This window comes from Pseudophryne corroboree, chromosome 2 (assembly GCF_028390025.1).
Source record: "Pseudophryne corroboree isolate aPseCor3 chromosome 2, aPseCor3.hap2, whole genome shotgun sequence".
NCBI classification, from domain to species: Eukaryota; Metazoa; Chordata; class Amphibia; order Anura; family Myobatrachidae; genus Pseudophryne; species Pseudophryne corroboree.
This window is the reverse complement of record NC_086445.1, coordinates 522494544-522520902: the sequence shown is the minus strand read 5'-3', so window position 1 is coordinate 522520902 and position 26359 is coordinate 522494544. Positions and strand designations below refer to the sequence as shown.

At 49.1% G+C, this 26359-nt stretch overlaps 1 protein-coding gene across 4 annotated transcripts in view; it reads right to left on the bottom strand.

Moving 5' to 3' along the window:
• The window catches only part of KDM1A (lysine demethylase 1A), a 111276-nt gene extending 102900 nt beyond the window's left edge, over positions 1-8376 (bottom strand). The window contains exon 1 of one of the 4 annotated variants that reach the window (XM_063954187.1): positions 7798-8376. In XM_063954187.1, coding sequence (XP_063810257.1) covers positions 7798-8088 — 291 coding nt within the window. In that variant the 5' untranslated portion in view covers positions 8089-8376. The remainder of the gene's footprint in view (positions 1-7797) is intronic. The other 3 variants (XM_063954186.1, XM_063954185.1, XM_063954184.1) reach the window with 3 other exon arrangements.
• Between the last annotated feature and the right edge of the window lie 17983 nt (positions 8377-26359).

Sequence of the window (26359 nt, the reverse complement as noted above, 5' to 3'; positions counted from 1 at the left end):
TATTCCCAGCTCAGCCTGACAATGTTTTCCTTGCCAATAGACACATTTTAGGTTGATTGTAAAAAGTAACATCCATCATATCACAGTGATTAACGTGAAAATGCATATTATTATTATTAATAAAAAAATACCAATGATCTGTAAATCAAACTCAATTTTAAGACTGGAAAATGACATTCTATTACAACAGACTTAAATAGCAAAGCAAAAGCAAACGAGGAAAGCAAACGTAAACGAGGAAATAATACTTCATTTCTTTTTCCACAACTAATATATATATATATATATATATATATATATATATATATATATACACACACACACACACACACACACATACATACACTAGTAAGTATTCCTTTTTTCATTTGCTATTGCATGCATTTCTCTTTACAATTTGATTTAAAATTCTATTAATACAAAGTGCCATATTATCCTAGCCCTGTGCCTTTGTTAGAATAAGTGATCATTAATCAACTGTTTGCTGCAGCAGATGGTTCACAAAGTCTCTTTCATTCTGCACAAAGCCAGGAAGCATAGTGCAGTGTGGTATCCGGACTCTGGGTCAACACCCATTAGGTCGACACAGCCATTAGGGTGACATGAAAAAGGGTCGACATGAGTTTTTCACTTTTTTTGGTGGACTTTTTCATACTTTACGATCCACGTGGACTAGCCTCCTATCAGATGTGCTAGAGGCTAATACCCCTTTTCCACTAGCTCTAAAAACATGGGTAAATGCGTGGGGGCGCGCATTTACCCGTGTTTCTTTCTAGTGGAAACGGCCCCCCCTGCAAATTCCCGGATCAAGTGATTCGGGAATCCTACCCAGGTAGCTTGCCGGGTTGAACACGTGTTCAACCCGGTAAGCTGTGTAGTGGAAACGGAAGCCGTGTCAATGCGACACAGCTCCCGTCCACACCGTATGGAAGGGCGGCGCTGGGAGCGCGCCGCCCCTGTCGCGTCAGCAACCCGGCAATATGCCGGGTTGGTGAGCACTGTGGGAAAGGGGGCTGAGCACGGGCCGCAGCCGAGTAGCACCCGTGTCAGGCTCCTGGCTGCGACCCGTGCTCAGGTGGAAAAGAGGTATAATACAGTAAAGCAATTTAAACATGCATGGGATAGACATAAGGATATCCTTACAAAGAAATAAGGATGAAATAAGTCTTGAGATAAAAATGTGGTTAAAAAAAAAAAAAAAAAAAAAAAGGCAGACTAGATGGGCCAAGTGGTTCTTATCTGCCGTCAAATTCTATGTTGCCCGCAGCATGGCTAATTGGGGTTCCCGGTCACTTGACGGAGAAAACGACACCTAAAAAAACTCATGTCGACCTTTTATCAAGTCGCCCTTATGGCCGTGTCAATCTATTTCTTGTGTCGACCCTGAGTCCCATACCCGTGCAGTGTACACTAGTAGGCAACCAGGAATGCTGCGCTGTACATATTGGCAATACCTGGCACCTCACAATAGTGGCAAGCACACCATAAACCTAGTGCAAATATATTGAAACTAGTTACCAGCTTGTCAAAATGACATAACAATAATGTGTGCGCGGTCGAACGATGCAACACCTGCGTGCAAAACACCTGAATGCCCCCCACAGATGTGAGGAGCAGCATTAGCCTTTTATTATATAGGATGTAATGACTACAAGCGGGATGTACAAAGGGAAAAAATAAGAATTTACTTACCGATAATTCTATTTCTCGTAGTCCGTAGTGGATGCTGGGGACTCCGTCAGGACCATGGGGAATAGCGGCTCCGCAGGAGACAGGGCACAAAAGTAAAAGCTTTAGGATCAGGTGGTGTGCACTGGCTCCTCCCCCAATACCCTCCTCCAAGCCTCAGTTAGGATACTGTGCCCGGACGAGCGTACACAATAAGGAAGGATTTTGAATCCCGGGTAAGACTCATACCAGCCACACCAATCACACTGTACAACCTGTGATCTGAACCCAGTTAACAGCATGATAACAGCGGAGCCTCTGAAAAGATGGCTCACAACAATAATAACCCGATTTTTGTAACAATAACTATGTACAAATATTGCAGACAATCCGCACTTGGGATGGGCGCCCAGCATCCACTACGGACTACGAGAAATAGAATTATCGGTAAGTAAATTCTTATTTTCTCTAACGTCCTAAGTGGATGCTGGGGACTCCGTCAGGACCATGGGGATTATACCAAAGCTCCCAAACGGGCGGGAGAGTGCGGATGACTCTGCAGCACCGAATGAGAGAACTCCAGGTCCTCCTCAGTCAGTGTGTGCCCCTGACCAAGTATCAGCTCGGCAAAGTTGTAAAGCCGAGACCCCTCGGGCAGCCGCCCAAGATGAGCCCACCTTCCTTGTGGAATGGGCATTTACATATTTTGGCTGTGGCAGGCCTGCCACAGAATGTGCAAGCTGAATTGTACTACACATCCAACTAGCAATCGTCTGCTTAGAAGCAAGAGCACCCAGTTTGTTGGGTGCATACAGGATAACAGCAAGTCAGTTTTCCTGACTCCAGCCGTCCTGGAAACTATATTTTCAGGGCCCTGACAACATCTAGCAACTTGGAGTCCTCCAAGTCCCTAGTAGCCGCAGGTACCACAATAAGCTGGTTCAGGTGAAACACTGACACCACCTTAGGGAGAAACTGGGGATGAGTCCGCAGCTCTGCCCTGTCCGAATGGACAATCAGATATGGGCTTTTTTGAGACAAACGCTGCCAATTCTGACACTCGCCTGGCCGAGGCCAGGGCCAACAGCATGGTCACTTTCCCTGTGAGATATTTCAAATCCACAGATTTGAGCGGTTTAAACCAATGTGATTTTAGGAATCCCAGAACTACGTTGAGATCCCACAGTGCCACTGGAGGCACAAAAGGGGGTTGTATATGCAGTACTCCCTTGACAAACTTCTGGACTTCAGGAACTGAAGCCAATTCTTTCTGGAAGAAAATCGACAGGGCCGAAATTTGAACCTTAATGGACCCCAATTTGAGGCCCATAGACACTCCTGTTTGCAGGAAATGCAGGAAACGACCGAGTTGAAATTTCTTCATGGGGCCTTCCTGGCCTCACACCACGCAACATATTTTCGCCACATGTGGTGATAATGTTGTGCGGTCACCTCCTTCCTGGCTTTGACCAGGGTAGGAATGACCTCTTCCGGAATGCCTTTTTCCCTTAGGATCCGGCGTTCAACCGCCATGCCGTCAAACGCAGCCGCGGTAAGTCTTGGAACAGACATGGTACTTGCTGAAGCAAGTCCCTTCTTAGCGGCAGAGGCCATGAGTCCTCTGTGAGCATCTCTTGAAGTTCCGGGTACCAAGTCCTTCTTGGCCAATCCGGAGCCACGAGTATAGTTCTTACTCCTCTACGTCTTATAATTCTCAATACCTTGGGTATGAGAAGCAGAGGAGGGAAGACATACACCGACTGGTACACCCACGGTGTTACCAGAAACGTCCACAGCTATTGCCTGAGGGTCTTTTGACCTGGCGCAATCTTTTCCAACGGTTCACAATCATGTGGAAGACTTCCCGATGAAGTCCCCACTCTCCCGGGTGGAGGTTGTGCCTGCTGAGGAAGTCTGCTTCCCAGTTGTCCACTCCCGGAATGAACACTGCTGACAGTGCTATCACATGATTTTCCGCCCAGCGAAAAATCCTTGCAGTTTCTGCCATTGCCCTCCTGCTTCTTGTGCCGCCCTGTCTGTTTACGTGGGCGACTGCCGTGATGTTGTCCCACTGGATCAATACCGGCTGACCTTGAAGCAGAGGTCTTGCTAAGCTTAGAGCATTGTAAATTGCCCTTAGCTCCAGTATATTTATGTGGAGAAAAATCTCCAGACTTGATCACACTCCCTGGAAATTTTTTCCCTGTGTGACTGCTCCCCAGCCTCTCAGGCTGGCCTCCGTGGTCACCAGCATCCAATCCTGAATGCCGAATCTGCGGCCCTCTAGAAGATGAGCACTCTGTAACCACCACAGGAGAGACACCCTTGTCCTTGGAGATAGGGTTATCCGCTGATGCATCTGAAAATGCGATCCGGACCATTTGTCCAGCAGATCCCACTGAAAAGTTCTTGCGTGGAATCTGCCGAATGGAATCGCTTCGTAATAAGCCACCATTTTTCCCAGGACTCTTGTGCAATGATGCACTGACACTTTTCCTGGTTTTAGGAGGTTCCTGACGAGCTCGGATAACTCCCTGGCTTTCTCCTCCGGGAGAAACACCTTTTTCTGGACTGTGTCCAGAACCATCCCTAGGAACAGCAGACGTGTCGTCGGAAACGGCTGTGATTTTGGATATTTAGAATCCACCCGTGCTGTCGTAGAACTACTTGAGATAGTGCTACTCCGACTTCCAACTGTTCTCTGGACCTTGCCCTTATCAGGAGATCGTCCAAGTAAGGGATAATTAAGACGCCTTTTCTTTGAAGAAGAATCATCATTTTGGCCATTACTTTGGTAAAGACCCGGGGTGCCGTGGACAATCCAAACGGCAGCGTCTGAAACTGATAGTGACAGTTCCGTACCACGAACCTGAGGTACCCTTGGTGAGAAGGGCAATTTGGGACATGGAGGTAAGCATCCTTGATGTCCAGGGACACCATATAGTCCCCTTCTTCCTGGTTCGCTATCACTGCTCTGAGTGACTCCATCTTGATTTGAACCTTTGTATGTAAGTGTTCAAAGATTTCCCATTTAGAATAGGTCTCACCGAGCCGTCTGGCTTCAGTACCACAATATAGTGTGGAATAATACCCCTTTCCTTGTTGTAGGAGGGGTACTTTGATTATCACCTGCTGGGAATACAGCTTGTGAATTGTTTCCAATACTGCCTCCCTGTCGGAGGAAGACGTTGGTAAAGCAGACATCAGGAGCCTGCGAGGGGGAGACGTCTCGAATTTCCAGTCTGTACCCCTGGGATACTACTTGTAGGATCCAGGGGTCCACTTGCGAGTGAGCCCACTACGCGCTGAAACTCTTGAGACGACCCCCCACCGCACTTGAGTCCGCTTGTACGGCCCCAGCGTCATGCTGAGGACTTGGCAGAAGCTGTGGAGGGCTTCTGTTCCTGGGAATGGGCTGCCTGCTGCAGTCTTCTTCCCTTTCCTCTATCCCTGGGCAGATATGACTGGCCTTTTGCCCGCTTGCCCTTATGGGGACGAAAGGACTGAGGCTGAAAAGACGGTGTCTTTTTCTGCCGAGATGTGATTTGGGGTAAAAAAGGTGGATTTTCCAGCTGTTGCCGAGGCCACCAGGTCCGATGGACCGACCCCAAATAACTCCTCCCCTTTATACGGCAATACTTCCATGTGCCGTTTGGAATCTGCATCACCTGACCACTGTCGTGTCCATAAACATCTTCTGGCAGATATGGACATCGCACTTACTCTTGATGCCAGAGTGCAAATATCCCTCTGTGCATCTCGCATATATAGAAATGCATCCTTTAAATGCTCTATAGTCAATAAAATACTGTCCCTGTCAAGGGTATCAATATTTTCAGTCAGGGAATCCGACCAAGCCACCCCAGCGCTGCACATCCAGGCTGAGGCGATCGCTGGTCGCAGTATAACACCAGTATGTGTGTATATACCTTTTTAGGATATTTTCCAGCCTCTCAGCTGGCTCCTTGAGGGCGGCCCTATCTGGAGACGGTACCGCCACTTGTTTTGATAAGCGTGTGAGCGCCTTATCCACCCTAAAGGGTGTTTCCCAACGCGCCCTAACTTCTGGCGGGAAAGGGTATACCGCCAATAATTTTCTATCGGGGGAAACCCACGCATCATCACACACTTCATTTAATTTATCTGATTCAGGAAAAACTACAGGTAGTTTTTTCACACCCCACATAATACCCTTCTTGTGGTACTTGTAGTATCAGAAATATGTAACACCTCCTTCATTGCCCTTAACATGTAACGTGTGGCCCTAAAGGAAAATACGTTTGTTTCTTCACCGTCGACACTGGAGTCAGTGTCCGTGTCTGTGTCGACCGACTGAGGTAAATGAGCGTTTTACAGCCCCTGACGGTGTTTGAGACGCCTGGACAGGTACTAATTTGTTTGCCGGCCGTCTCATGTCGTCAACCGACCTTGCTGCGTGTTGACATTATCACGTAATTCCTTAAGTAAGCCATCCATTCCGGTGTCGACTCCCTAGAGAGTGACATCACCATTTCAGGCAATTGCTCCGCCTCCTCACCAACATCGTCCTCATACATGTCGACACACACGTACCGACACACAGCACACACACAGGGAATGCTCTGATAGAGGACAGGACCCCACTAGCCCTTTGGGGAGACAGAGGGAGAGTTTGCCAGCACACACCAAAAACGCTATAATTATACAGGGACAACCTTTATATAAGTGTTTTTCCCTTATAGCATTTTAATATATATACATATCGCCAAATAAGTGCCCCCCCTCTCTGTTTTAACCCTGTTTCTGTAGTGCAGTGCAGGGGAGAGCCTGGGAGCCTTCCCACCAGCATTTCTGTGAGGGAAAATGGCGCTGTGTGCTGAGGAGAATAGGCCCCGCCCCCTTTTCGGCGGGCTTCTTCTCCCGTTTTTCTGAGACCTGGCAGGGGTTAAATACATCCATATAGCCCCCAGGGGCTATATGTGATGTATTTTTAGCCAGAATAAGGTACTATCATTGCTGCCCAGGGCGCCCCCCCCCAGCGCCCTGCACCCTCAGTGACCGCTGCTATGAAGTGTGCTGACAACAATGGCGCACAGCTGCAGTGCTGTGCGCTACCTTATGAAGACTGAAGAGTCTTCTGCCGCCGTTTCTGGACCTCTTCACTTTTCGGCATCTGCAAGGGGGTCGGCGGCGCGGCTCCGGGACGAACCCCAGGGTGAGACCTGTGTTCCGACTCCCTCTGGAGCTAATGGTGTCCAGTAGCCTAAGAAGCCAATCCATCCTGCACGCAGGTGAGTTCACTTCTCTCCCCTAAGTCCCTCGTAGCAGTGAGCCTGTTGCCAGCAGGACTCACTGAAAATAAAAAACCTAACAAACTTTTACTCTAAGCAGTTTTTTAGGAGAGCCACCTAGATTGCACCCTTCTCGGCCGGGCACAAAAATCTAACTGAGGCTTGGAGGAGGGTCATAGGGGGAGGAGCCAGTGCACACCACCTGATCCTAAAGCTTTTACTTTTGTGCCCTGTCTACTGCGGAGCCGCTATTCCCCATGGTCCTGACGGAGTCCCCAGCATCCACTTAGGACGTTAGAGAAATGCAACAAAAACCCTGTTTTCAGGGCATCGCGGCGATCACTGGCGATGTAACTTAGTACATCTGTCATCTTGCCTGAAGACCATAAAGAACAGAGGGCAAGCTGGGTTGCAGTATGAAAAAGACATGACATAACATATCAATATAATCCATAGGACTATAAACACTAAGGGTAAAGAGAAGGTAAACAATGGCTAGCAGAAGCATTCAGCTGGCTACTGCTAACAACCAGCTGCCCTCACAAAATTAGGAGCCACACCAGGCACAGGAGACAGAGACGGTCAGTGGCGGTGCCTCAGGCTCCTCGGACATAAGGAAGATGCAGAATAGCCTGCTGGGAACAGATCCAAGTTACAGCAAGTTGCAAGCAGTCCCCAGTGTGTGAGCAGCAGCAGCAGCGGCGGTGTACACGGCGTTGCCCGCACGCACAGCTGGATGCACGACGCTGCGGCCAGCAGTACATCAGGGCGTCAGAGGCTGAGCACGGCGCTGTGCACTAGTGTGGCCATGTTGCATTTTGGTGTTATGGTGACACAGGAGCATCCACCTCACACTCACCTTCGCTCTCTTTCTGCGGCTAGTTCGTCGCCCTTCGGGGGTCTCTGGTTGCCCCCCGTCCGCTCCCGCCATGATCCCGGGTACAGAGGGGCCTCCGTGTTCGGCCCCGGGAGAGGACCTTTCTTTCTTCCTCGGGGTCCTTTCCATAGGCGCCCCAGTATCCGGGGAGACCATGATCCCGGAGGAGGACGAGGAAGACGATGAGGAGGAGGACGAGGAGGGGGCCGGCGGAGGGCACTCGGTGCCGTTCTCACCACCCCCACTCGACTCGGACTTCTTTGCAGCGAGCATCTAGCTGAGATGGCGGGTTCGGGATCAAGTGAATGGGTGGGCTGTGAGGGCAGACGATGATGGGCGATGTAGTGCACGCTGTACCCCGCACACTGGCGGCCGGAGCTTTGTGTCTGCTGGAAGCGCGGCACCGGGACACACGCACACCAGCAGCAGCACTCGGTGCGGGGAGCGCGCAGCCCGCTCACACTCCGCCCACTACCTACCAGCGCTCACCCTCAGCCTGCTGCTAGCTCATTGTCTTCTGCTCCTCACCTGCCACCCCAGCCATGGCTGCCACACATTACCCCCAGTATCTGGCACTTCGTCTACCACCATGTCTTTGCTTATTCTTCAAGTGCTTTTTTGTTGAAGCATTTCCCCTCGGCCTTAGGAGCAGATGACTCTTTATACAGCCATAACTATGTGACAGTGGGCAGTAAATGCACTCATACACGCTGGTATTTCATTTCCAGAGGTAAATTTACTAAAGTGTGGGTTTTTACAACGGGAAATGTTCCCCATAGCAGCAAATCAGCTTCTACTTATCATTCATCTAGCATCTTATAGATTATAATAGTTAGAATCTGGTTGCTATGGGCAACGTCTCCACTTCTAAAAACCCGCACTTAAGTAAATTTCAGGGACGAGCAGGTAGGGGAGGTAGGTAGTGCCTCCCCTGCCATTCCTGATTAAAATAATACAAAGAAGATACTTATGACACGTATTCTGTGTAGTGATGAGCGGGTTCGGTTCCTCGGAAACCGAACCCCCCCGAATTTCACCCATTTTACACGGGTCCGAGGCATACTCGTATTCTCCCGTATAGCTCGGTTAACCCGAACGCGCCCGAACGTCATCATCCCGCTGTCGGATTCTCGCGAGATTCGGATTCTATAAAAGCAGCCGCGCGTCGCCGCCATTTTCACTCGTGCATTGGAAATGTTAGGGAGAGGACGTGGCTGGCGTCCTCTCCGTTTATTCATTGTTGATGCAAATATTTGTGCTTGCTTATATCTTAATTGTGGGGACTGGGGAGCAGCTGTATTATATAGGAGGAGTACAGTGCAGAGTTTTGCTGACCAGTGACCACCAGTATACGTTGTCTGCCTGAAAAACACTCCATATCTGTGCTCAGTGTGCTGCATATATCTGTGGTAACATAGTACATAGTTACCACAGATATATAGGAGGAGTACAGTGCAGAGTTTTGCTGACTAGTGACCACCAGTATACGTCTGCCTGAAAAACACTCCATATCTGTGCTCAGTGTGCTGCATATATCTGTGCTCACACTGCTTTATTGTGGGGACTGGGGACCAGCAGTATTATATAGGAGGAGTACAGTGCAGAGTTTTGCTGACCAGTGACCACCAGTATACGTTGTCTGCCTGAAAAACACTCCATATCTGTGCTCAGTGTGCTGCATATATCTGTGGTAACATAGTACATAGTTACCACAGATATATAGGAGGAGTACAGTGCAGAGTTTTGCTGACCAGTGACCACCAGTATACGTTGTCTGCCTGAAAAACGCTCCATATCTGTGCTCAGTGTGCTGCATATATCTGTGCTCACACTGCTTTATTGTGGGGACTGGGGACCAGCAGTATTATATAGGAGGAGTACAGTGCAGAGTTTTGCTGACCAGTGACCACCAGTATACGTTGTCTGCCTGAAAAACACTCCATATCTGTGCTGCATTGTAGTATATAGTAGGAGTACAGTGCATAATTTTGCTGACCACCAGTATATAATATATAGGAGTACGGTACAGAAGGCCACTGCTCAGGGACGTGCAGGCAGGGGAGGCAGTGCCTCCCCTGTCATTAAAGGGATTAAAAAAATATAGAGAAGATACTTATGACATGTTCTGTGTCATAAGTATCTTCTTATAGTAACCTATTGTGTTTTAGCATTAAAAAAACGATTGCAGAGGCACCTTGAATGGTGCCTCTCGCTACTAATTGTAAATTGCCGGAAGCAGGGGGCGGGCAGGGGGCGTGGCCATGCAGAGGGCTGTAAAAGCCCATTAAAAAAAGCATTAGAAGCGGCACCTATAGAGGTGATTGGGCAGCAGCAGCAGATGCAGCAGCAGCACTGACAGTGACCTGCATGCGGCTGTCACAGTCAGTGCTGCTGCTGTTACAGGGAGAGAGGATTGAGTGCCAGGCCAGCCAGTGTCTTATGCTGCAGTTAGTGGCAGACAGTGCATGTAAGTGTTTAGTTTACACACACTGTCACTCCACTGATTTATTACCGATGTCCACCACTGTCCAGGTCTTTCATTAACTTATTAGCGCCACAATCGCGGCGCTGCTAAGTTATTGAAATCCCTGAACATTACCACACACACAGTCAGTACTAGTACATTAATTCCCCCCCCCCCCCTTCCCCACTCGAATTACACCTTGTTATTATTAATTTCAGCGGCGGGCAGCGGGACTTATGCGGCGGCGGGGCTTGTGTGGCGGAGCCGGGACTTATGCGGCGGCGGGCGGCCGCGGCGGGACTTGTGTGGCGGCGGCGGCGGGGCTTGTGTGGCGGGCGGCGGATCTCAGCGGGCCTTCAGCAGCGGGACTTCTGCGGCGGACGGCGGAACTCAGCGGGCATTGTGGCTGCAGGTCTGGATCATGGATCCAGTCCCTGCAGCCATTAAGGCAACTTGGTTGAGGGTCCTTCCATGCAAAAGAGCTTAAAGCCTACCGCCCACCAGGTGAAGACGTTAGAAGTCCTGGGTGAGGGCAGCAGCCATGTAAGAGCTTACAGGCTGCTGCCACCCAGGTGAAGACGTTAGAAGACGTTAGAAGTCCTGGGTTCGGGCAGCAGCCATGGAAGAGCTTACAGGCTGCTGCCACCCAGGTGAAGACGTTAGAAGTCCTGGGTGAGGGCAGCAGCCATGTAAGAGCTTACAGGCTGCTGCCACCCAGGCGAAGTCGACGGAAGCCCTGGTGTGTCGGCGGCCGCGCAAAAGAGCTATATGGCCGCCGACCCGCCAGGCGAAGACGGCGAAAGCCCTGGTGGGTCGGCGGCCGAGCAAAAGAGCTATATGGCCGCCGACCCGCCAGGCGAAGGTGGCGGAAACCCTGGTGGGCGCTGGCCCGCCAGGTGAAGACGGCGAAAGCCCTGGTGGGTCGGCGGCCGCGCAAAAGAGCTATATGGCCGCCGACCCGCCAGGCGAAGGTGGCGGAAACCCTGGTGGGCGCTGGCCCGCCAGGTGAAGACGGCGAAAGCCCCGGTGGGTCGGCAGCCGCGTAAAAGAGCTATATAGCCGCCGACCCGCCAGGCGAAGGCGGCGAAAGCCCTGGTGGCGAAGGCGGCGGAAACTCTGGTGGGCGCTGTCCCGCCAGGTGAAGACGGCGAAAGCCCTGGTGGGTCGGCGGCCGCGCAAAAGAGCTATATGGCCGCCGACCCGCCAGGCAAAGCTGCAGATAAATAAAATACTTTAAAAAGACAGTGTTTTGTTTTTTATTTTAATATTTCCATTACAGGGGGACTATAGGTACCAGCGGGCCTTTAATGCCTTGCATGCTGGTACTTGTGGTTCTCCAAGTACCAGCATGAGTGGCAGGCTTGCTGGGACTTGTAGTCCCATTGTAAAGGACAATATTGCTTTTACATAAGCTATCAATCCTGCACCCACCGCCCAGGGGTGTGGGGGATAGCACCGGGCTTCAGCAAAGGCCTAGGGTACCCTGGAGAGGGGGACCCCTGTATTGGGGGGTCCCTATTTCTCTAGGAACCTGTGGCCTTTGCTGACTAGTTAGGGGGGGCTGAATGCTTTGGCCACGGGACACCGTAAAGTGTGTCCCCTGGCTGTGGCATTACCCGCCCTTACTGGAGGAGCCTGGTGCTGGTTCTAAAAATATGGGGGATCCATACAATTTTTTCCCCCCATATTTTTTAGAATCAGGCTGGCTCCTAGGGCCCGGTGCTGGTTCATTAAATAGGGGGGACCCCTACATATTTTTTTTTCTTTCAGGTCCATAGTATATACGTGTGTAAATCTGGCTCTGGTACCAGCCAGTGCCTCACCAGCAACTGACCTCACCGCACGCCACTGCTGTACCTACCTCTGTGTCGTCAAGTATACTATCCATCCATACCTGTGGTGCATTTCAGTTTTGCACAGTTTGCTGACCACCAGTATATAATATATAGCATTACAGTACAGTAGGCCACTGCTGTACCTACCTCTGTGTCGTCAAGTATACTATCCATCCATACCTGTGGTGCATTTCAGTTTTGCACAGTTTGCTGACCACCAGTATATAATATATAGCATTACGGTACAGTAGGCCACTGCTGTACCTACCTCTGTGTCGTCAAGTATACTATCCATCCATACCTGTGGTGCATTTCAGTTGTGCGCAGTATATATAGAAGTAGGCCATTGCGACTTCAGCTCCGCTGACCAGGTCCCCTCACAACCAATTTCACGGCGCTAGTCGCCTCCACACCACTGCCAGCCACCACCGATTACCAGGGGAAAGTGTCCGTTACATGGACAAATATATTACCGCCATGCCGTCCTCCCAAGAACCGCGGAGCAAAGGACAAGGAGAAGCGCCGGGTGGATACCAAGATGGCGCCGGACGCCAGCACAGTCACAGCGTGCTCCTCTCCTGCCATCCTGCCTCAGCGTGTCCGCTCTCCTGGGATCGAGGCACAGCACCTTTCAGAGGGTGAGTCTCCCCCCTGCTCCCCTACATTATCAGATACAACAGACAGGGTGATCCAACATATGGATCGTCCTGTTACATATGGGGATATGGTGCAGGCAGTTAGATTGGCTATGGACCCCCTTCTGAAAGCGCAGACTGCTCAAATAAATCTGCAATTGGCATCACTCTCACAGAGAGTTCTAGACACTGAGCATAGGTTGGGGAAGAACTTTGCAGACGTCAGTTCTTTAAAACAACAAGTTTCTGCACAAGCAACTGAAATACATCAGCTGCACAATAAGGTACAGGATTTGGAGAACCGTTCACGCAGGCAAAATCTAAGAATTGTAGGTCTACCTGAGGAGGTCAAGGGTCAAGCGCTCTTTGATTTTATCCGAATAACCCTGCCATCCTTGCTCAAAGTATCTGACAGATGCCACGATTTAATAATAGAAAGAGCACACAGACTGGGGCCGCAGCGCCAACAAGAGGGAGCGCGTCCACGCGCTGTTATTTTTAAAAGCCTTAATTATCTGCACAAAGAATTGCTCTGGACGGCATCACGTAGATGCAGAGACCTGACATGGAATGGAAACAAAATCCTCATTTTCCAAGACTACTCTGCGGAGTTATCCAAGGCGAGAAAGGATTTCGCTCCTATCTGCTCACAACTAGTGCAAGATGGATGTAAATTCGCTCTTCTTTACCCGTCACGCCTGCGTATCTATGATGGGTCATCCTTCTTAGACTTCCTAAGCCCAGCTGACGCAAAGGCTTATCTCCATGAGAATGCTCGCTCAAGATCACACATGTCTGAATGTGAATGATTTGTATGATTCTAAGCTGTTTTATTTCCACAGATCACTGATCTACCGTTAGATGTATGCTATTTGTGCAATTATCAGTACTTATCTTACTAAGTTATACTGTCTGATGTGCACTCCGCTTACCTCCCCCCCCCCCCCCACCCCACCCTCCATGACCTAGGGCTCTAATAGGAGCCGAGTACATTAGGCTGGCAGGCTCCACATGACTTTCACGTGAGGTGCCCCGGCTTAGGAGTACACATGGTACAGTGCTTCTGATATAGGAGCACGGATCTTATCTTCTAACAGTTTGATGAGGAGAATTCCTCATTAGGAATGTTTATATGTAGGTTTGTTAGTTGGTTTCTTTTTCCCCAGTTATCCTCCCCCCCACCACCACCTCCCCCTCCCTTACCTCATACGCTGCCTGAAAATGTTCTTAACATACTGCCTGTTGGGTTGCTTCACGCCACTCCTTTTTCTAGATGACACAGACACTTAAATTGGGCTGCTGGAATGTGGGTGGCATAAACTCGCCCCAAAAACGTAAGCGCATTTTAATTTATCTCTGTAAATTACACTTTGACCTAGTGTATGTACAGGAAACCCACCTAACCCCCCCTGAAACCCTGAAACTGAATATGCTAGGCTGGGTGGTGCTCGCCTCGGCCTCCTATAACTCCAAAGCAAGAGGGGTGGCTATACTGGCGAGACGACACTTTCCTGTGGAGGTGTCTGATGTAATTTCGGACCCCCTTGGCAGATATGTCTCTTGTACTTTAAAGATTGAACATCAGCTATTTTATTGCATGAATGTATATGCTCCTAATATTTATGAAAGAAAGTTTTTTGATCAGATCATAACCATCCTTACCCCACGACTTCATATGTTTGTTTTGCTAGGAGGTGACTTTAACCTGATCTCAAACATACACCTAGATAGACAACAACCGCGCACTGGCAGAAGAAAATTGCCCACTTTGGGGGTCCCAGAATTAGCACGACAACTGCAACTGCTAGATCTGTGGCGTGTATTACACCCCACGGACAGAAATTTTTCATGCCTATCTGCTGCCAAACATACAATGTCCCGTATTGATTATATCTTAGTTTCCATCAAACTCTTATCAACTACGCTCATAGTGTTATGATTCCAGTACTCCTGACCGGAGGAGATCTCATGGCAGTGGCCAGAGTACTGGAAGGGAATGCTGGTTACGGGAGCTGGAAAGACTAGTTGCCCCTGGCGCCCTAACTCTATTGTCTCACCCGTGCTATCGGAAATCCCTTGCGAGACTATGGTTTCTTGAGCCCCTGGCAGCCACGTTTGAAAGGCGGATTATGTCTGCCCAACTCCGGTGCCCCCCGGTCTTAGTGAGAGACAAAGGGAAATCCGAGGCAGGATGATGACAAGAGGACCTCTGACTGACAACAGGCCAGGGGCAACAAGCTAACTAACCAAACCAGAAGTATGCGCGGAAAAACCGCCAGATAAAAGGACAACCAAAATCCACTATTCCGTTACTCCTACCCAGCACCGCTGGATACCAGAGTGGATCTGTGGGAGCGGAATCCTCCGCATAAGCTCCGAAACACAAATAATAAATAATAAGTAATAAAGCGGCCAAGCCGCAACACACGGCTACGCCGTGACTCACGAACACCACTGGATGTTTAAAGGTGCTCAGTCAGGACTCCAGGAACAGATGACAACTTCCGAGTACAGGACAACTGAGGACAGGAACGACCGGGTACAGCAGGACTGGAAACACTCTCAGCAAACAGATACAGCATGCAGGAAGCTATTACCGGCGTCTGTGAGAAGCCCTGGGAGTGTACTTAACAGGGAGTCCTCCAATCAGCTGTTTAGAGGCTGATTGGACTAAATGCCGTGCAGCTGCCTTGCTGCACGGCCAGGAAACAGGTGCCCTTATTAATTTGAATGGACCCAGCAACGGGGAACGCGGTCCGCCAGTGGCGTCCCCGTTGCTAGGGTCCGTGCGGCTCCGTGCGCCCGGCGTCTAGCGTTGCCAGGGAGCCGGCGGCTGTACGCGCACGGCGTCCCTGGTTGCTAGGCGCCGGGCCGCACCGACGAGCGGACCCCGGCGCCTAACAGTACCCCCCCCTTGAGGAGGGGTCAAGGAACCCCTAAAGCCAGGTTTCCGAGGAAATTCCCGAAAAAATGCCCTCTTGAGCCTCGGGGCATGGAGATCCTTATCCAGGACCCAAGACCTTTCCTCTGGACCATAGCCTTTCCAGTGCACCAGAAAATAAAGCCGACCCCGGGACAATTTGGAATCGAGAACCTTCTCCACCAAGAACTCCTGATGTCCCTGTACATCTACTGGTGATTTCCCCTGAGAGATCTTCCGAGGAAATCTACTGGAAGAAACGTATGGTTTCAACAGGGAGCAATGGAACGTATTTCCGATCCGGAGAGCTCTTGGTAAACGTAACCGGAAAGCAACTGGATTGATTTTTTTAATAATATGAAATGGTCCAATAAATTTGGGGCCCAATCTAGCTGAGGTTTGTCGAAGTCTAATGTTACGAGTCGACAACCATACCCTGTCTCCCACCTTAAAAGTGCAAGGACGCCGGAGCCTGTCAGAAATTTTTTTCTCTCGAAATGCCGCTCTTCTGAGAGCAAGGTGCACTTTTTTCCAAATGACTCTGAGATGAGAGGTTAAGGTTAGCGAGGAAACAGAAGAATGTTGAAAAAAAGAATTAGCTCTGGGGTGAAAACCAAAAACTGAAAAGAATGGAGACACATTAGTGGAGGAATGACAAGAATTGTTGTAAGCAAACTCCGCCAAAGGAAGAAACTCGGACCAATCATTCTGGAGTTTGGCTGAGTACAAACGCAAATACTGTTTTAATGATTGATTAACTCGCTCGGTCTGCCCGTTGGATTGGGGATGGTAGCCGGATGTTAAAGACAATTTCATCTTTAATGAGGCACAAAAATACTTCCAGAATTGTGCAATGAATTGTGGACCCCGATCAGAAACAATATCAGTGGGCAACCCATGAAGTCTGAAAACATGGCGGAGAAACAAAACAACCAATCCCTGGGCAGATGGCAGTCGGGGAAGAGCAATGAAATGGGCCATCTTGCTAAAACGGTCCACTACCACCCATATGACTCGGAATCCGGCTGACAGAGGGAGGTCTACCACAAAATCCATGGAAATATGAGACCATGGCCTGAGAGGAACATTTAAGGGCATAAGTTGCCCGATAGGCAAGGAACGGGGAACCTTATGCTGTGCACAGACCTGACAAGAAAAAACAAACTCCTTAATGTCTTTAGAAAGACCAGGCCACCATACTGAGCGGGAGACTAATTCCAAAGTCTTAGAGATCCCCGGATGCCCGGCAACTTTGCTATCATGAAACTCAGTCAAAACAGTAGCTCTCAAAAACTCAGGGACGTAAAGACGACCAGCAGGAGTATTTCCAGGAGCTTGATGTTGAAGCTGCTTTAACTGGGTAAATAAATCTTGTGTGAGGCCTGCCCAAATGACTGAAGACGGAAGTATGGGAGTAACAGGACTGTTATTATGAACTGGAAGAAAACTGCGTGACAGGGCATCCGCCTTGGTATTCTTGGAACCTGGCCTAAAAGTGATAATAAACTTGAAACGAGTAAAAAATAAAGCCCAACGAGCCTGCCGGGCATTCAGCCGCTTAGCTGATTCGATGTACTGAAGATTTTTGTGGTCAGTCAATACTGAAATGGTATGTGTTGCTCCCTCAAGCCAATGCCTCCACTCCTCGAAAGCCCATTTAATAGCCAGTAACTCCCGGTTACCAACATCGTAGTTGGATTCAGCGGATGAGAATTTCCTGGACATAAAGGCACAAGGATGTAGTTCCAGAGAGTCCGGATCCTTCTGAGATAGGATAGCCCCCACTCCAACCTCCGAGGCATCAACCTCAACAATGAAGGGCAATTCTGGGTTGGGATGTCTGAGGACTGGAGCTGAGACAAAAGCTTGTTTCAAGGCCTGAAAGGATAACTCAGCTTCACGTGACCAGTTGGTAGGATCCGCTCCCTTCTTAGTCAGTGCCACAATGGGAGCAACCAGGTCGGAAAAAGAATGAATAAATCTATAATAATTCGCAAACCCTAAAAAGCGCTGAATTGCTTTTAAGTTGGTGGGTTGCGCCCAACTAAGGATGGCTTGGAGCTTCTTAGGTTCCATACAGAATCCCCGAGGGGAAATAATGTACCCTAAAAAGGATACCTCCGTGACATGAAACTCACACTTCTCCAGCTTGGCATATAGATGATTTTCACGTAATTTTTGAAGAACCTGACGCACCTGGGTAACATGTTGTTCAATTGAATCAGAATAGATCAGGATGTCGTCTAAGTAAACGACCACGAATCCTCCTAGAAAATCACGGAGCACATCGTTAATGAGATCCTGGAAAACTGCCGGAGCGTTAGACAAGCCGAACGGCATCACCAGATACTCGTAGTGACCCGACTGAGTACTTAAAGCCGTCTTCCACTCATCTCCCGATTTGATTCGAATGAGGTTATACGCTCCCCTCAGGTCAATTTTAGAAAAAATCACAGCCGAACGCAGCTGATCAAAGAGGACAGAAATCAGCGGCAGAGGTTAAGTATTTTTAACTGAGATCTTATTCAGGGCTCTAAAGTCAATGCAAGGTCTGAGTGATCCATTTTTTTTCTCCACAAAGAAGAAGCCTGCACTTAAAGGGGATTTAGATGGCCTGATAAATCCTTTCCCTAGGCTCTCCTTAACATACTCATTCATGGCCGCAGTTTCTGGCCCGGATAATGCATATAACCTTCCCTTTGGCAATGTGGCACCAGGAATTAGCTCAATAGCACAATCATAAGGCCGATGGGGAGGCAGAATGTCCGCATTGCCCTTGGAAAACACATCAACAAACTCCTGGTATTCCACGGGAATGAGTTCGGGAATGGCAGCAGCTATTCTGACGGGAAACGTAATACATTCCTTATTACAGATGGTACCCCATTGTGAAATCTCCCCCGACTGCCAATCAATGATGGGATTATGAAAGGCCAGCCAAGGGTGACCCAGAACCACAGGAACTGCTGGGCAATGGGTAAGGAAAAACTCAATCTTTTCGGAATGAAGAGCTCCTACCGTAAGTAGTACAGGGGGTGTACAGAGGGAAATAACCCCATTGGACAAGGGACTCCCATCTAAACCATGCATGGTGATACACCTACCCAAGGCTAACTGAGGAATACCTAAGGCCTTGGCCCACGTTAAGTCCATAAAGTTCCCTGCAGCTCCACTGTCAACAAAAGCCGACACCGAAGAACTGAGGCTGCCAAAGGAAACTTTAGCTGGGACTAAAAGGGAGTTATTCGAGGAGATAAGCTGCAGACCAAAGTGAACCCCCTCACAATTCACTTGGTCGAGGCGTTTTCCCGACTTGTTCGGACAATTACGGGCAAAATGTCCCTTACCCCCACAGTACAAACAAAGACCAGAGTTTTGCCTTCTGGCTCTTTCTTCTGGAGACAGCCGGGAGAGACCCATCTGCATGGGCTCCTCTACGTCCTCAGGAATGGAAAATACACATGGAGTAGACCTGACAGGTGCTCCTTTTTCAGCCCTCCGCTCTCTGAGACGACGATCAATCTTAATAGAAAGCTCCATGAGTTTATCGAGAGTCTCAGGAGCGGGATACTGAAGGAGACTGTCTTTTATAGACTCTGATAAGCCGAGGCGAAACTGACTGCGCAGGGCTGGGTCATTCCAGCCACAGTCGTTCGACCAACGGCGAAACTCTGTACAAAAAACCTCTGCAGGATTTCTACCCTGTCTGAGAGCGCGTAACTGACTCTCAGCGGATGCCTCTCTATCAGGGTCATCATACAAAAGCCCTAAAGACCCAAAAAAGGCGTCTACTGACAACAACGCCGGTTCCTCTGCTTTTAAACCGAATGCCCAGGTCTGAGGATCCCGCTGGAGCAAAGAAATAATAATTCCGACCCGCTGAGATTCAGTACCTGAGGAGATCGGTCTTAAACGAAAATAAAGTTTACAGGATTCTTTAAAATTAAAAAACTCCTTCCTATCACCAGAAAAATGGTCAGGCAAGTGCATTTTTGGTTCAGGGACTACCCTCGGGGAAGTTCGTAAAAGATCTTCCTGCGACTTCACCCGAAGGGAAAGATCCTGAACCATCTGAGTAAGTTCTTGAATCTGGCTGACTAGGAGCTGACCAGGATTTGGCCCTAAACCTGTGGGATTCATGAGGCCGATAACTCTTACAAAACTGAATAAGTAAAAAATTAAACCCTGTTTAATTTTAAGTTTTGGTTTGGCCGGTAATAATGTTACGATTCCAGTACTCCTGACCGGAGGAGATCTCATGGCAGTGGCCAGAGTACTGGAAGGGAATGCTGGTTACGGGAGCTGGAAAGACTAGTTGCCCCTGGCGCCCTAACTCTATTGTCTCACCCGTGCTATCGGAAATCCCTTGCGAGACTATGGTTTCTTGAGCCCCTGGCAGCCACGTTTGAAAGGCGGATTATGTCTGCCCAACTCCGGTGCCCCCCGGTCTTAGTGAGAGACAAAGGGAAATCCGAGGCAGGATGATGACAAGAGGACCTCTGACTGACAACAGGCCAGGGGCAACAAGCTAACTAACCAAACCAGAAGTATGCGCGGAAAAACCGCCAGATAAAAGGACAACCAAAATCCACTAGTCCGTTACTCCTACCCAGCACCGCTGGATACCAGAGTGGATCTGTGGGAGCGGAATCCTCCGCAAAAGCTCCGAAACACAAATAATAAGTAATAAAGCGGCCAAGCCGCAACACACGGCTACGCCGTGACTCACGGACACCACTGGATGTTTAAAGGTGCTCAGTCAGGACTCCAGGAACAGATGACAACTTCCGAGTACAGGACAACTGAGGACAGGAACGACCGGGTACAGCAGAACTGGAAACACTCTCAGCAAACAGATACAGCATGCAGGAAGCTATTACCGGCGTCTGTGAGAAGCCCTGGGAGTGTACTTAACATGGAGTCCTCCAATCAGCTGTTTAGAGGCTGATTGGACTAAATGCCGTGCAGCTGCCTTGCTGCACGGCCAGGAAACAGGTGCCCTTATTAATTTAAATGGACCCAGCAACGGGGAACGCGGTCCGCCAGTGGCGTTTCCGTTGCTAGGGTCCGTGCGGCTCCGTGCGCCCGGCGTCTAGCGTTGCCAGGGAGCCGGCGGCTGTACGCGCACGGCGTCCCTGGTTGCTAGGCGCCGGGCCGCACCGACGAGCGGACCCCGGCGCCTAACACATAGCTGATATGGAGCCAATACATTTATCAGATCACGCATTGATCTGGATTCAAATCCAACTCTCACGGGATAAGGGCAGCTATATCAACTGGAGATGCCCATCTACATTGGCAACCTCCTCCAAGCTGAAGCAGGCGGTTCTAGATGCATGGGTTACCTATGACACACATAATGAAGACACTAAACAAACACACCCCATCCTCTTCTGGCAGGCTTCCAAAGCTACTATAAGGGGCGAGATTATCTCGCACTCTTCTACAATTAAAAAGCAGCTAACTAAACAATATTTAGAAGCACACGATCTGGTCTCGAAGACGTTCCTCTCCTTCGCAGCCAATCCCACCCCACAGCATAGATCCGCTTATCAAAAGGCCAAATCAATTCATGAACAGGTATTTATTAAGATGGAGATGTCTTACTCCTTTTCCAGAGATGCTAAATTCCACAAATTTGGAAATAAGTCAGGCAAGCTCCTATCAAACATGCTCCAGGGTATCCGCCCCCCCCCCCCTCCATAATTCATCCGCTTACCACGGATAATGCTCAGATAGCGCAAGTACTACTTGACTATTATCAAAACCTATACTCGGCCCTGCACTCTGACACAGTCCAGGAAACTGAGTTTTGGGAAAGCCTAGCACTACCACAGTTACCTACAGATAAAAGCCTAACTCTGATTTCTGAGATATCCCAACAAGAAGTGAGGGATGGTATAGCACATCTTAAAAGGGGAAAAGCGCCAGGCCCAGATGGCCTTACGGCGGATTATTACAAATTATTGGCAGATCACATTGTACCAATTCTGACTAAAGTTTATAACACAATTCTCTTCACTAACGCACTTCCCATTTATTTTAACAGAGCACTCTTAAGACTCCTGCCGAAACCAGGAAGGGACCTCTCCGATCCAGGTTCCTACCGTCCCATCTCACTCCTCAATTTAGACTACAAAATCATGACCAAAATCTTAGCAGATAGATTGAAGCCCCTTTTACCGACCCTAATACATACTGACCAGACGGGCTTTATCCAAGGTAGGAACCCAGTTACAAATATCCGGAAGGTCTTGGCTGCGGTGAGTGATTCCCAGGGTGCCACGTCAAATTCAGGGAGAGCAATACTGTCTCTTGATGCAGAGAAAGCTTTTGACATGGTACACTGGGATCACCTATTCCGTTCCCTTTCCAAATTTGGATTCCCAATTCAATTTACACACTTCCTCCAAACTTTATATACAGACTCAGCATCCAACATACTATGTAATGGCACTCTATCCGACCCTTTCCCCATTTTGAGGGGCACTAGACAGGGATGTCCCCTATCCCCCTTACTATTTGCGATTGCATTAGAACCCCTGGCAGTCGCCCTGAGACAATCCCCCCTATACCAGGGCATAGCGATAGGCTCGGCTGATCTTAGACTATCATTATTTGCGGACGATATGCTGCTCTTTTTATCACATCCTGAACATTCAATCCCCACGGCCATCTCGATCATATCCAAATTTAGCTCCTTTTCGGGATACAAAATAAATATTAACAAATCTGAATTATTAGTTCTAAGGGGCCCGCCACCTATTTTACCCCAAACGGACGGTGCGTCATCGATCAAGTTAGCTGTCTCCCATATTAAATATTTAGGCATCCAGATCCCCCATACCCTCACAGATCTCTATAAACTGAATGTCCGGCCGATCCTATCGTTACTAGAAAAGTATCTTAAACAGTGGCATGATTTACCCCTATCCTTATTGGGTAGAGTGGAAGTTATAAAATCCATCCTTCTTCCAAAGTTAACCTATATTATGCAACTTTTACCTATTAAAATAACTAAGGCAGACATTAAGTCCCTCAATAGTGCATGTACGAAGTTTATCTGGCAATCTAAAAAACCGAAAATAGCTCTCAAAAAAATGTGTCTCTCCAAAAAGGATGGCGGGTTGGGTTTCCCTGACCTATCATTGTACACTCAAGCCATACACTTCCGATATGCCATGGATTGGCTGCTGGAACGCAGTCAATACACAAATTATGAAGTGGAATGTGCCTTGTTCACTCCATTATCTCCAGGGGCCTTATTACATGTTCCCAAATCGGCCATAGACAAACGGGTATATAACCATATTTTTCTCAGAGATACTCACTCTGCCTGGCGTTTTCTACACACCTCGCTTGGTAGGGACCCCCGTTACTCCCAGTGGCTACCGATATGGGGTAACCCTATGTTTAGCCCGGGCATCGAAAACGCTGCCTTTCACCGATTTAGACAAAAAGGCCTGAAAGCTATGTCCCAGGTGTTCGACCCAGGGGGTCACATTGTCTCATTCTTGCGACTACAGGCTACTTACGGTATCACACCTGCGGATTACTATGCTTATGCCCAACTAACACATTATGCTCTCACCCTCCCTACCCTACCTAAACACCATTCACCTTTAGACCCATTGGAACACATTTTCCATAAATGTACGCTAAATAAATATAAACCAAGGATCACTTATGAAACTTTATTTCTCTGACGTCCTAAGTGGATGCTGGGGACTCCGTCAGGACCATGGGGAATAGCGGCTCCGCAGGAGACAGGGCACAAAAGTAAAAGCTTTAGGATCAGGTGGTGTGCACTGGCTCCTCCCCCTATGACCCTCCTCCAAGCCTCAGTTAGATCTTTGTGCCCGGCCGAGAAGGGTGCAATCTAGGTGGCTCTCCTAAAGAGCTGCTTAGAGTAAAAGTTTTGTTAGGTTTTTTATTTTCAGTGAGTCCTGCTGGCAACAGGCTCACTGCATCGAGGGACTTAGGGGAGAAGGAGTGAACTCACCTGCGTGCAGGATGGATTGGCTTCTTAGGCTACTGGACACTAGCTCCAGAGGGACGATCACAGGTACAGCCTGGATGGGTCACCGGAGCCGCGCCGCCGACCCCCTTGCAGATGCTGAAGAGAGAAGAGGTCCAGAAATCGGCGGCTGAAGACTTCCCAGTCTTCTTAAGGTAGCGCACAGCACTGCAGCTGTGCGCCATTGCTCTCAGCACACTTCACACCAACGGTCACTGAGGGTGCAGGGCGCTTGGGGGGGCGCCCTGGGCAGCAATGAAAGTACCTATGCTGGCTAAAAATACATCACATATAGCCCCTGGGGCTATATGGATGTATTTAACCCCTGCCAGGTTGTCAGAAAAACGGGAGAAGAAGCCCGCCGAAAAGGGGGCGGGGCCTATTCTCCTCAGCACACAGCGCCATTTTCCCTCACAGAACTGCTGGTGGGAAGGCTCCCAGGCTCTCCCCTGCACTGCACTACAGAAACAGGGTTAAAACAGAGAGGGGGGGCATTTTTGTGGCGATATTATTACATATTAAGATGCTATAAGGGAAAACACTTATATAAGGTTGTCCCTGTAAAATTATAGCGTTTTGGTGTGTGCTGGCAAACTCTCCCTCTGTCTCCCCAAAGGGCTAGTGGGGTCCTGTCCTCTATCAGAGCATTCCCTGTGTGTGTGCTGTGTGTCGGTACGTGTGTGTCGACATGTATGAGGACGATGTTGGTGAGGAGACGGAGCAATTGCCTGTAATGGTGATGTCACTCTCTAGGGAGTCGACACCGGAATGGATGGCTTATTTAGGGAATTACGTGATAATGTCAACAAGCTGCAAGGTCGGTTGACGACATGAGACGGCCGGCAAACCAATTAGTACATGTCCAGGCGTCTCAAACACCGTCAGGGGCTTTAAAACGCCCATTACCTCAGTCGGTCGACACAGACACAGACACGGACACTGACTCCAGTGTCGACGGTGAAGAAACAAACGTATTTTCCATTAGGGCCACACGTTACATGTTAAGGGCAATGAAGGAGGTGTTACATATTTCTGATACTACAAGTACCACAAAAAAGGGTATTATGTGGGGTGTGAAAAAACTGCCTGTAGTTTTTCCTGAATCAGATAAATTAATTGAAGTGTGTGATGATGCGTGGGTTTCCCCCGATAGAAAATTAAAGGCGCTCACACGCTTATCAAAACAAGTGGCGTTACCGTCTCCAGATACGGCCGCCCTCAAGGAGCCAGCTAATAGGAGGCTGGAAAATATCCTAAAAAGTATATACACACATACTGGTGTTATACTGCGACCAGCGATCGCCTCAGCCTGGATGTGCAGCGCTGGGGTGGCTTGGTCGGATTCCCTGACTGAAAATATTGATACCCTTGACAGGGACAGTATTTTATTGACTATAGAGCATTTCTATATATACGAGATGCACAGAGGGATATTTGCACTCTGGCATCATGAGTAAGTGTGATGTCCATGTCTGCCAGAAGATGTTTATGGACACGACAGTGGTCAGGTGATGCAGATTCCAAACGGCACATGGAAGTATTGCCGTATAAAGGGGAGGAGTTATTTGGGGTCGGTCCATCGGACCTGGTGGCCACGGCAACAGCTGGAAAATCCACCTTTTTACCCCAAGTCACATCTCAGCAGAAAAAGACACCGTCTTTTCAGCCTCAGTCCTTTCGTCCCCATAAGGGCAAGCGGGCAAAAGGCCAGTCATATCTGCCCAGTGGTAGAGGAACGGAAGAAGACTGCAGCAGGCAGCCCCTTCCCAGGAAAAGAAGCCCTCCACCGCTTCTGCCAAGTCCTCAGCATGACGCTGGGGCCGTACAAGCGGACTCAGGTGCGGTGGGGGGGGTCGTCTCAAGAGTTTCAGCGCGCAGTGGGCTCACTCGCAAGTGGACCCCTGGATCCTACAAGTAGTATCCCAGGGGTACAGATTGGAAATTCGAGACGTCTCCCCCTCGCAGGTTCCTGAAATCTGCTTTACCAACGTCTCCCTCCGACAGGGAGGCATTATTGGAAACAATTCACAAGCTGTATTCCCAGCAGGTGATAATCAAAGTACCCCTCCTACAACAAGGAAAAGGGTATTATTCCACACTATTTGTGGTACTGAAGCCAGACGGCTCGGTGAGATCTATTCTAAATCTGAAATCTTTGAACACTTACATACAAAGGTTCAAATCAAGATGGAGTCACTCAGAGCAGTGATAGCGAACCAGGAAGAAGGGGACTATATGGTGTCCCTGGACATCAAGGATGCTTACCTCCATGTCCCAAATTGCCCTTCTCACCAAGGGTACCTCAGGTTCGTGGTACAGAACTGTCACTATCAGTTTCAGACGCTGCCGTTTGGATTGTCCACGGCACCCCGGGTCTTTACCAAGGTAATGGCCGAAATGATGATTCTTCTTCAAAGAAAAGGCGTCTTAATTATCCCTTACTTGGACGATCTCCTGATAAGGGCAAGGTCCAGAGAACAGTTGGAGGTCGGAGTAGCACTATCTCAAGTAGTTCTACGACAGCACGGGTGGATTCTAAATATTCCAAAATCGCAGCTGATTCCGATGACACGTCTGCTGTTACTAGGGATGATTCTGGACACAGTCCAGAAAAAGGTGTTTCTCCCAGAGGAGAAAGCCTGGGAGTTATCCGAGCTAGTTAGGAACCTCCTA